We start from the raw sequence: 13,272 nt of genomic DNA on the forward strand, positions 1-13,272 counted from the left end.
GGTTTTCTATACTAGCCTTACAAATATTCTTATTATCCTGACATGAACTATTTCTCATACATAATGCACATCAACATACCGCTAAATCCAACGATACGACAAGAGTCTAGTAATCCTCTGCAACAATGCAAACTAGACATAAGCACATTACATATTCTGTTCTGTTCAAAATAAAAATAAGGCAGATAATTGCACTGTGCAGAAATTATTTAAGTCAGAACAATTTTAAAGTCCTTTTAAATATAACACACATATGTAAGAAACATTTTAGAGCTCAGATCTTGAATTAGATAAAGGTGTAGATTATACACTTTTCGAGCATCCTACAGTATATAAAAAGCAATGTATTTTCAAACTTAAAGCAGTTTTAAAGATAAACTCTTCTCTCCTATGGCCCCTGTATATATAGTAAGGAAGAGATTCAAACTGTCAATCACCAAGAATTTCATCAGTATTGCCCATTTATCAATTTGAATAAAACAGGGCCATTACACATATATTTCAACACTACATTCTATTTTTTGAATGACATGATTTCCATTCAGGCTAGAATACAGCACTACATTAAAGTCTTTTCAATAACCTCTTTCTAATTACACTGAGCACCTTAACTCTGATCAATGTGAAGTCATCTTCCACTGGGATGTTGGGCTCACACATAATTACCATTCTCAGCTGCCATTTCTCTTTCCTTTTAGGGGTAGTTTCAAGGTCTCTCATCTCTTCCAAAAAATGCTAGACATTTTTATATTTTCTCAGAAAAGAAAAGGTAAAACAAGAACTATAATGCTGGTAGACCATAAACAGAACCATGACACAATTGCTGGCACGACATGGGTTGCTGTAACAAATTTCAGCACTACAAGGGAGATACTATAAGCTCTAAGTAATCCCATACAAATGTGAAAAGCCAGTCTTTCTCACCAACCATCACCTCCAAGAAAAACCACAAAACCAAAAGCCTTGTACCAATGGTTGATAGTTCTACTGAAAGCAAAATACATGATCCAGAAGAGTTTACCACTAAGTCTAAGAGAACTAAAGCAGAACTCAAGCAAGAGATTTTCAACCTGAGAGTCATGAACTCTGTGACAGGCTCTGGAAGAAGACAGTGTTCTGCCAAGAAGCCTGTGAAACCATATGCATAACTCTGTGTGCACATAAAGCTTTTACCAGCTAGCTCTTCAATGGGATTTGAGGTTAGGATTAACAAACAACTCATCAATATTTTTTGTTAAAGAACATCTATCCTGTTTATTAACAAGGTCAGCATATGATCAAATATGATTTGGCATTTAATAAATGTTTTTAAAATGACGATAAAAGTTAAACGCCATAAGCAATGAGGTGATGGCAATTCAATAAAGAGGAGAATAAGTCATTTTATCTGAATTTCTCATGTTTTTCCTTTCTCAAAGAATGAATGCTAAGAAGTGATCATATGGAGTTTTCAAATGTTAAACTTAAGACTAATGTTAAATTAGATAGTAACTTCTGTAATGATAATACTGCCTGAACTGGAAGTAGAAATTGGGTGCATGATACTAATATTTTAAACTTCTCACTAAAAATTCTCTCTCTCTGACTGGTCATTCACAACTTCACAAAAAAGACATACCAGAAAGAGAACATATCTGCTTTGTGAGAAGTTGGTAAATAAGAATGTACAAGCCTAAATTATGTACCAATTATATCCATTAGGCTGGTCAAATCACTGGCTTTGTGTTTCTGAGGGCATTATTTCTTAGGTGTTCCTTTGTTTAATTATAAAAAATAATTTCCTAATAATCTTGCACTTAATTTCTATTTTCTAGCTTAAATTTCCCATTTACACTTGTACTTCACTTCCAGGAGGAAACTAACTAATCCAGCAAGTAAAAATGAGTTGAAACCATAAATAATTTAGTACCTGGGTAAAAAGAACTCTAAGAGGATGCCAAAATCATATAATGTAAGCAAACTTAAGAGACATGCACAAATAAAAAAAAAAAATCAGAATAAAATATCAAATGTGACAAAGGTCAATAGTAAGACAGTGAAAGATACATTTAAAGGCGGCATAGATTAGTTTGTAAGGCACAGGGCTCTTCCAGATAGGTAGAGTCTGTAGAGATGGGAAAAATAAGCATCTTAGGTCAAGAAAAGAAATCCAACAAAAGATAAAAAAGCATGAGGAATATACTGGGACAGGTGATTGGACTTCGTTTCAGAAGGCTAACAGTAAAGGAAGAACTTAAACTATTTCCCTATTAACTTCCTCTAAGGAAGAAAAGAGTTATGTCCAAAACTCCATGTCCAATGAATCTCTTGTCCATTGAATATGTTATATGTATGTAAACATTAAAATTTCTTCCAAAATGTAATATATTGCACATGGTCTAGGGAAGACCTTAGCCAACTTCAATAAGAAGTAAATTAAATTAAGTAACAGTCATTATTTTATTCATGTTCAGGAGTTTTGGGGTTTTTTGTTTTTGTTTTAAATCTAGAAACGGGGAGGGGGGACAGTACTCTATTTTGAAAGTCTAAGACCTCATTTGGCACCAATTCTGCCTTATATCTCAGAATAAACTAAAATAATGTATCAATCTAGCTTCCCATGCAGATACAATAGGTCTGAAACTAAGTTACTACTCGGTTTCATGAACAGATTCAGCATTGTTTCCTACAAACCTAGTTAAATTATTTAGCAGAAGACCATGCTCATCAAGGTGGTGAAATATGAGGACTACCAAATTTTGCATTAGTATTAATTCTAATTCCAATAACAAATGAAAGTGAAATTCCAAAGTCTTTATGGTATGAATTCAGCTAGAATCACTGCTAAAAAGTGAATGGGTATTTTTAAATAAGCCGGCCAAAAAATTCTAGCACAGCTATACCAAAACACAGGAGATGTAATTACCAAGTGGGAAGGAAGCAACACTAGGACTGTACCGTTTAATTAAAGGATTTAAGTCGAGATTAAAGATATGTAAAAACAGTGAAAGACTTGAAAATACAGGACACAAACCAAACAGTTATCTTTTGGGGCATACCATGGCAAAGAAGGTCACGAGCTCACTGACTTGCCATGTAAGAGTGACCATGAGAACCAACACACTGAGGAAGACAGGGTAGGTATTATTGTTCCAGTTTTTTGCAGATGGAGCACCTGAGTCTTAGGCAGGTTAAACGAGTTGTCTAAGGCTCGGAGATAATAAATAGCGGAACAGGGGGTTTTTCAATCCCAGGCACATTTCCTTTCTACAGTATCACAGTACTTCATATCAGCATCAACAATGTCTATGAAATGTGACAGTCAGGGAATCCTCTCCTAACTCTGGTATTCTATAATTCCTCAAAGGCAGGAGATAGGTCTTATTCACACTTTCATCTGTAAGCATCCAGTGTAAGGCTTGGCACATCAGAGGTGTTCACGTTCAATGGAGTGAATAATTAATGATAACAATAGTATATCATATTTTTAATATGTCTGCTCTGTAAAACCCTACAATTTTACATCTTTTATTTCATTTGTGGTCAAAACCTGCATAACAAGTCTCATGATCATAATAAGCATACCAAATATCCATTGTGGTCCTCAGTGTTTTATTGATTTTAGCTGTATTTTAAATATCTACTTGATACTTCATATGGCCAACATGTTAATATAATTTAGCTTCTATTTATAATTAGATCACCAACTTTTTAAGTACTACATACAAACACTAAACCACTCCAAAATAACATCTACTTCAATGTCCTTTTGACTTAGTTGTTTTTGTCAAGAAATGGAATCCCTGAGTTACTGAGGGAACTAAAAGGTCAATTTCACCATAAGTTCAATTCCTTATTATATAAATCCTAAAATGGAAATTCAGTTATTTCATAAAAGCAACAACTCAACTTCTGAAATCGCAAACAGAAATTACTAGTTTTTAGTCTTTCTGTGAACTCATTTTCCATTATTTTATATAGAAACGCTTTTTTAAAAGCAGGAAAAAAATCTTGGAAGGTCTACTTTAGTATTTCTCAATCCTTTTTGAAGTTTGTTAAAAAACCTGATTGCCGGGGCGCCTGGGTGGCTCAGTGGGTTAGGCCGCTGCCTTCAGCTCAGGTCATGATCCCAGGTCCTGGGTTCGAGCCCCACATCGGGCTTTCTGCTCAGCAGGGAGCCTGCTTCCTCCTCTCTCTCTGCCTGCCTCTCTGCCTACTTGTGATTTCTCTCTGTCAAATAAATAAATAAAATCTTTAAAAAAAAAAAAAAAAAACCTGATTGCCAGGGTGCCTGGGTGGCTCAGTGGGTTAAAGCCTCTGCCTTCAGCTCAGGTCGTGATCTCAGGGTCCTGGGATCGAGCCCCACATCGGGCTCTCTGCTCAGTGGAGAGCCTGCTTCCCCCTCTCTCTCTGCCTGCCTCTCTGCCTACTTGTGATCTCTGTTAAATAAATAAATAAAATCTTTTAAAAAAAAAAAACCTGATTGCCTTCTCTCTCCATGAAATTTTGATTAACCAACAACTCATCAATATATTTTGTTAGAGAACTTCTATCCTGTTCATCAACAAGGTCAGCATTTGATCAAATATGTTTATCTATCCATGACTGTATATATATCTAGTCTTTATATATTAAAAAAAAAAAAAAAAAGATTTTTTTTTTCCCCACCCCCAAAAACAATCTTTTTCACCAATGAGAACCATCTCATTTTCCAGGTAAGGACACTGCAACCCAGAAATATTATATAACATTACATATCTGCCTAAAGCAACAACAGAGGATCCTTTTTGTCTAAGGCACAATCAATCCCAAAATTATTGGTGAATTGACTCAGAGACTACTGAAAGACCCAGATACCAATTATACATTCAATATAACTACTATTATTTTTTGGTCATTCTTATTTTCACAAGAGGATATGCAAGGCATGTAACCCCAATCAGCCAATTCTGTGTTCTTTTAAGTAACTAGTTTTCCAGAAGCTGAAATGAATGGCTAAAATGGATTCTTACTATATTAAAATAAATAATGTCATTCCACATATCCTCAAATGCCCCACCTGACATCCTTAAAACAATTTCTTAAAAATCTTTATTAATAAAATCAGCAGAATTCAGAATAAGTTTTAAAAATGATGAACACATTTCCAGAATTAAAATTAAAATTCTTTAAAAAATGATTTACTGTATTAGAATAACTATTTTAAAGTGAAAAATGCCTATATATTTTCCTTCTAATTCCTGGATATATTTTTAACTTAGAGGTTGTTAGTCTAAGTGGTTAGTGTTATTAATACTCTTACCAGTTCTGTCATATGACTCATGACATGTACGTGCAATTTCTGCCCCTAGCTCTAAATAATGACCAGCTTTATCCATTCTGGAACCATCTGCTCCCAGTGCAAACATTCCCCCAGCAAAACAGGCCAAATGTCCCATCTTCTTTTCCAAGTGCCCATTTTTCCATTCTCCAATAAAGGTGAGACCTCCTCGGGACTTCTTAATAAGATGTTTCTCTATAGCCTGTAAGAAAGAGCAGAAATTCAAAATTTTAGAAGCAAAGTGTTAGTATTCAAACTTACTATATTCTTCCAGTTATCATAAAACCTTAATAGGTAATAGGATATTCTACAAATCAGTAACTTTCCCTAACTGGAAGAGTTAATTTATAAAAAGTAAGTTTTGGAGAGCAAATAAGTCGCACAGAATCTTGAATACCGCATCACTATTAGGATAAAGACAAGGTGGGAGAGAGAAGACTGACCTAAAGACATAACATGACCTGCATTACAGGTTTTCTTCTTCTTGTGCTAAATGGAATTCATAAGAATCAGTCAGTTGAGATCATGATGACAAGTTATAACCCAAAAGGTTCTATCAATCTATTTTCTATTTCGTACTATAAAGCTGAAGAGGAAGATACCTAGGTTAATCAGAAAAACATGATTTTGGTATTTAGTAAAAATGGTCTCTCCTTTTCCTCTTAACTACAGCTCTTGTCAAAGCACTCTAAAAAGACACTATTAGGTGAGGCAGCTTATATGTTATAAAGCTTTCAAAACTAGTTAGAAGTTTAAATGTCACCCCTCAGCCCCTTACTTTGCAAACTCAGGTATCTGTTTTGGGTGCTGTGTCATGGCAATGAGAGGCCATGTGAAAACAGAGTCCATCTTCCTGGAATGCCAACTTTACTCAAAAGATGTGGGGATGGCAAGAGAAATATTTTACATTCAACTTGAATGTAACACAACATAGTCTCCAACAAGTACATTTAACTTTATAAAAATTAGATTTTTTAGAAGCTCTGTTCCTTTGGACTATGTTCTCAGACTTTGCTAGGAGGGGCTATAAATTAATTCTCTGCCTTTAGAGATAATTCTATGGAAAAGCATAAGAAATACCATTAATTCAGTTCTCTTTGGTGAAAAGGATTATATACAATTAGAGACTACACTTTTTGGACAATAAAAAAGAACAAGACTTAACCCACATTTTTGTGTGTTGTTCTCTGACAAGTTTGGTAACAATCAGCTTTGGAAAAATTTATTGTGTATTCCTTACAACGATAATGTCTGTTTTACAGAATTGTAAGGACTATGCCTCATTCATCATCTTATACTTCATAAGGCCTATAAGTGTAGTACGCAGTCAATAAATGTTTAACTAAGAAGTCATTTTATAAATAAATGGTAGATACTTGTATTGGGGCTGTCAGGGGAATTAGGAATTGGGTCGTAAGGAAAATAAGAGACTACCACTGATTCATAAGTTTCGATTGTTGTTTTAACACCACGAATGGAAAGATTAGGTTTTCGAATACAAGGACAGTATTTTTCATCTTTGTGGGCCTCATGGCATCCGCTATGTTTTCCACAGGAAAGGCACTCAATAGACGCCTACCCAAGAAACATTTACTGAATGCCTACAATGGACTAAACACTAGATACCAAATTATCAGCCTAACATCTGTGCATTCTATAAACTATAGGAAATTAGTTCCCCCCAAAGTAAGGCTATAAAAAGAATAAGATTCTTGCTTTAATTTAAAAACACAATAGCTAGAACTCTAACTATTGATCATCAACCACACTCAGAATGGTGTTGTTATATACAAAATTATACAAAGTCAACAAAGCCTAAATGTGTTTCTTTGAAAATCCAAACAACTCTGATGAAGAAAAACATAGAGAAAACAAAATTTAAGAATATCAAGAACAGGAGAGGAGGGTGGGAGGTTGGGCAAAATGGGTGAAGGGTAGTTGGATACAGGCTCCTAGTCATAGAACAAGTAAGTCATAGGGATACAGGGAATACAGTCAGTGGTACTGTGATAGTGTTATATGGTGACAGGTGGTGGCTAGGCCTGCAGTGAGTACAGCAGTAAGGACCTGTTGAATCACTACGCTGCACACCTGAAACCAATGCAACATTATGTGTCAACTATATAATTCAGTGAAAATAATAAAATTAAAAAATATATAGAGAGAGAAAGAGAATTTTAAAAACTGATTTTTAAAAAAGATTTTATTTATTTATTTGGGGAGGGGGACAAAGGAAGAGGGAGAGAGAATCTTAAGCGGGCTCCACAGCCAGTGCCGAGCCCAACAGGGAGCTTGAACTCATCCCTGAGATCATGACCGGAGCCAAAACCAAGAGTCAGACGCTTAGCTGACTGAGCCACACAGGCGCTCCAATACAACTTTAAAAACTGATTAAAATCACTCAAGGGCTTTGGGTTTGTACTGGATCAGAAAGCAAATAACTTAATAAGCGGGTGACACACTTCTCTATTTCACATTTTTTGCTTGGAAATATCACATATAAGTGCTTCCAAGACTGAAACCTTTTCCCATTTTAAACTATCACAGCTGGTAAGAGGTGATAGACATTTATATCTATTTTATGTAAATATGAAACGATACAGTAAAGTGGCTCAAAGCACAGGCCCTGGAGCCAGACTGTTTAGTTCTAGGCTCCATCACTTACTAGCTATTGTGAACTTTAGCGAGTTACTCAACCTCTTTGTGCCATGAGGTTCTCAAGCATAAAATGGTAGTAAAGATGAAATGATTTCATTTCATGTAAAAGGGGTTACAACAGCTCCTGGTGTGTGGAAAATACTAGGTAAGTGTTTTGCCCTTATTATTGATCCATAAGGCTCTCCACGAGTAGGTTCAACGTCAGCTGAAAGAAGAAATGTTTATGAAAATATATGTAAAGTCAGAAGTTCTTCTAGTCTGTGTAGACAATAACTAAAAGTAATTATAATAAATGTTCATACATAAACAATTACTTATTTATTCTTCAACAATTTCTTTAAAATGCCACAATAAAGGGGGACGCCTGGGTGGCTGAGTTGGTTAAGCGGCTGCCTTTGGCTCAGGTCATGATCCCAGCATCCTGGGATCGAGTCCCACATCGGGCTCCTTGCTCAGCAGGGAGTCTGCTTCTCCCTCTGCCTCTGCCTGTCACTCTGTCTGCCTGTGCTCACTCTCTCTGACAAATAAAATCTTTAAAAAAAAATGCCACAATAAAGGAAAACAATACAAGACTTTTAGATTAAAATACTAAAACTCTATAGTGAGGGCAAAGAATCAAATGCACATAGGTGGTCACTGGTCACTACAAAACACACTGTATATTCAAAGAATGTTAAGCAGGTAAATGTTCTGGCAAGAATTACCTCAATAGCATCATCATACATTGTTCTTGCCTCGTGGTCTGTTTTATCTGACATCAACCATGCTTTCAGTAGGTATTCATAAAAACTGTCTCCCAGCCCACCAACTGATGTGTGATCTGAAATAAAAGAAAAAGGGAAGGATGAAGGCGGAGGAGAAAGAAGACAGAAGACAATGAAATAATCTTTTTCAAGTATAATGACTAATACTGGTCAGTAATTTAAAAATTAGATTGACAGCCTTATTTGCAGCATACTTCAAATTTAGTCTAGTAAAAATATGCCCTTATCACTTCCCTCTGCATGTATCCAACTTTCCAGAAACCCCTTTCTGGGGACGGGGTATTTCACATACGTAGGAGTCTTTCTTCAGCCACAGAGTTTGTATACCATCACACAATCACACTTTTCCAGAAGTGAAAACAATTATCTTTCATATATTAATGACTTTAACTATACAAGCTATAAGATTAAACACGAGATACACTTGAATCTGATGTTAACTAAAAAGAGCCCATTTTTCTCTAGGATGATTAGTGATGATTTCTGTGCCATAGACAGTAAAGTAAAATAAATCTAAAAGGTGAAAAAGCCCAAGAATTTCTTTGTAGTAACACTTTGCATACTATAATAAGCTACTGAATGGATACCCTTGATTGCTATTTATATAACTCTTACTTCATATGTCTGCCCTATGTGTATTCTTATTCTACCCCATCTATACTTTTTTTTACTGTTTTTTTTTGTAATTTTTTTAAATTTTATTTTTTATAAACATATATTTTTATCCCCAGGGGTACAGGACTGTGAATCACCAGGTTTACACACTTCACAGCACTCACCATAGCACATACCCTCCCCAGTGTCCATAACCCCACCCCCCCTCCCAAGCCCCCTCCCCCCATCAACCCTCAGTTTGTTTTGTGAGATTAAGAGTCACTTATGGTTTGTCTCCCTCCCAATCCCATCTATACTTTTAATCCTAACTAAGGCAACAGCACAACCCCAAGGCAATGCTATTCTTCTACCCCTTTCCATGAGCCCCATTCTACATTCTTAAACTTTGCTTAAAAACTCACATCCTCCCTGCCCAAAAAAGAAAAACAGCACATTTTTATGACTTGTCAATCATTCACAGAGTACTAGCACTGGTTCCCTACTTTAGTGAGGAAACGATGGACTACTGGATGGTTTATGGAACAGCTGGCTATCTGTTTGGGGGGACATGCATAAGCTCACAAAAATAAATTTGTGGTGGATCAATGATTTAAAGTAAAACACAAAACTGTAAGTATTCCAGAAGAAAATACAAGAAGATGTCTGCCCTTCCTAAGCAGATAATGTTCTTAGGCAAAACAGAACGAAGGAGCCACAAAAGAAAAGATTTATAGCATCATCGGGTACAAGCTACTATAAATGAATTTATAAGACAAGAAATCGAATAGGGTATTTGCAGCATATATAACAGAAATAAAGATTAATACCCTATACAAAGAACTCTGATAACTAAATAAGGAAAACTGCTTTAGAGCACACACAAGTTATTTAAAAAAAGAAACACAAATTGGTAATTAAAATAAGAAAGGAAGATCAACTCCATTAGTGATCAGAGAAAAGCAAATTAAAACAATAGGTTCTGGGGCGCCTGGGTGGCTCAGTGGGTTAAGCCACTGCCTTCGGCTCAGGTCATGATCTCAGGGTCCTGGGATCGAGTCCCACATCGGGCTCTCTGCTCAGCAAGAAGCCTGCTTCCCTCTCTCTCTCTCTCTGCCTGCCTCTCCGTCTACTTGTGATCTCTCTCTGTCAAATAAATAAATAAAATCTTTAAAAAAAAAAATAGGTTCCATTTTTGTCTATTTAATTGGCAAACATTTTTAAAAACTCATAGCATCCAATGTAGATAAAGTTATGGTTCACAGGTCCTGGGAACAGAGGGCAATTTTTGTAGTAGCTATCAAAATGTAACTAGGTTTTCTACTTCTGGAATTATCCTCTAACAAACACTTGCACAAATACACAAGTATAGATGTAAAAAAAAAAAAAAAAAAAGGTCATCAGAGCCCTGTATCCATTAATAAAAACGTCAGATAACCTCAAAGGTCTAGGGATGTAGCTACATAAATTACAGTATAAACAGACTGTAAGAGAACACGTAATCATTAAAGAGGATCAGGTTAATCTTTCATCTGCTACTGGGAATACATCTATTATATGCTGTTAAATAGAGGGAGGGCAAGTTTCAGAAAAACACAGTTTGATACTACTAAAAATTTGTATGTTTAAAGAATATTATTGTACACATAGAAAAGGTCCGAAAAGACAGCCGTGCACAGTGATTGCCTCTAAGTGGCCCTTCAATTTTTACTGTATATATTTATGCATTATTGGAATACATGTAACTCATGTGGTTAAATCATCTTCTATTATAGAAATAAACAGGGGAAAGTACCGCCATTCACTTTAAACATGATCTGCTAATACTTTAGTACTTCGCTTGTACCCTCAACGGCCTGCATCTCAAATGCTCTTATTTCTCACATTTTTTCCTTTAGTCCTAAGTGTACACTTGAATGAATTCTTACATATATACACCCACAAATCCGCCAAAATAAAAATATAGAGCATTTCCAACATTCCAAAATCTCCCTCATGTGGCCCTCCCAATCAATACCCCAACTTCTAAAGATAACCATTTTTCTGACCTCTATCACTAAATGATCTGTCAAGTTCACATAAAATAGCCATTCATATGAAGTGGCTTTCAAGAATGATTTGGGAGCTTAATGATCTCCTTTGTTTTCCATTTAAATATCTAGAAGAAGCCCCCTGCCTTATGTAGGCTTCTGAGTCTCTAACATTTAAAGTGCTTGGGTATTAGGGAAGACACTCAGAGGAAAAGAACACAATTTTCTCTCAGACTGCACAAGAAGATCACAATTAGATTTCTAACAGCTTTCAATACTTGTCATACTTATATTTAAGAATTTCATAATGATGGTTAATATATGACAATGGGTTTAGAGGCTAAGTTACACTCAGATGCTAAATTAGTTCCAACAGACTTAAATATTTTATAGTTACTGGAAATCATAAAAGATAACACATATTTGTAAAATATTAAAACAATATGGAATTGAGTAGACAGGGGAAAGTCCCTCATATTTAGGGACAGAGAATATATGTAAAACAGAAATGTTGAGGGGTGCCTTTTGGGTACATTATTTGCTAATGAACCAGAAGACAGCAATTTTTTATTTGGCGAGGAACTATGTTAAAACAGCTGCATAAGGGCGCCTGGGTGGCTCAGTTGGTTGAGCGACTGCCTTCAGCTCAGGTCATGATCCTGGAGTCCTGGGATCGAGTCCCGCATCGGGCTCCCAGCTCCGCGGGGAGTCTGCTTCTTCCTCTGACCTTCTCCTCGCTCATGCTCTCTCTCACTGTCTCTCTCTCTCTCAAATAAATAAATAAAATGTTAAAAAAAAAAACAGCTGCATAAAACAACTATGACAAAATATCCCCATCAAAACTGTTACTTCAGTGTTGTGGTCATGTCATGATGTCTTGACTCACTGGGTGAATGATATCATTACTATCTTACCAGCTGCCCAGTCTTATCTTGGGCTTCTCATCAACTGCTTAAAAACGTGCTTGTTTCAGTTTTCCTCCTATTTGCCTGTCTGTGGTCTCCCCTATTTTTCCTTCATCATTTTTCTTTCCAGCCCCTCAGGCGTGTCACTTCCAAGTACACTGAGTCCCTCCTATGTTTATTTCACTGCCCCTGAGGCCTTCCTCCCCAAGCTGGTTATTCTCTCAGGGATACTGTACCTGCTTTCCCAGGTTGTACCATGGTTTCCTCAACATGTCGTCTTGTTTACAGTTGCTTTACTGTCATATTCTTATATAATTTCCCAGAAAGAACTATGCAGATTATAACTATACCTTTATTATGCTCCCCTTCCTAATTTTATATTGTAAAGGTATCAAATTCAAGGTTGGAAATCATTTTCCCACAGAGGTTCTCAAAAGTACTGCCCCAATGTCCCGTAACATCGTGTCATGGGTGAGAGACATCAGCAATGGTATTTTATAGGCTCAACGTGTCCTCTTTTCTCCAATCCCCTTCCTCACACTCAACTGGCCTTTCTAAGCTATAGATCTGCATTTTGATACTGCTCAAATGTTTTCTTACATTCATTGTGCTGGGCACTATTCCAACAATAGATTTGCGTCTTTCAACTCTGAGAAAATTCTCTTCCATTGTTTATTTTCCTCACTTCACCTGCTTGTTTCTCTCTTCTGAAACTCTTGCTAGTTGGAAACTGGACCTCTTGGATTGATTTTCTATTATTCTTTACTCTCAAATTTTAGTCTCTCTTAGTCTTCGTCCTCTATATTCTGGAATTATTTATTTTTAAGGATTTTATTTATTTTTTGACAGAGAGAGATCACAAGTAGACAGAGAGGCGGGAGGGGGGGGGGGGAAGCAGGCTCCTCACTGAGCAGAGAGCCCAATGCGGGGCTCGATCCCAGGACCCTGAGACCACGACCTGAGCCGAAGGCAGAGGCTTAATGCACTGAGCCACCCAGGCACACCTGGGATTTTTTTTTAAATGT

General features: G+C 36.3%; 1 protein-coding gene across 1 annotated transcript in view; it reads right to left on the minus strand.

Annotated features, from left to right (window-relative positions):
• MAN1A2 (mannosidase alpha class 1A member 2) overlaps positions 1–13,272 on the minus strand; it is a 204,382-nt gene that overhangs the window by 33,733 nt on the left and 157,377 nt on the right. Inside the window, 2 exon segments of the mRNA XM_047724606.1 lie at positions 5,282–5,501; positions 8,662–8,777. Coding sequence (XP_047580562.1) covers positions 5,282–5,501; positions 8,662–8,777 — 336 coding nt within the window.

This window comes from Lutra lutra, chromosome 4 (assembly GCF_902655055.1).
Source record: "Lutra lutra chromosome 4, mLutLut1.2, whole genome shotgun sequence".
NCBI lineage: Eukaryota > Metazoa > Chordata > Mammalia > Carnivora > Mustelidae > Lutra > Lutra lutra.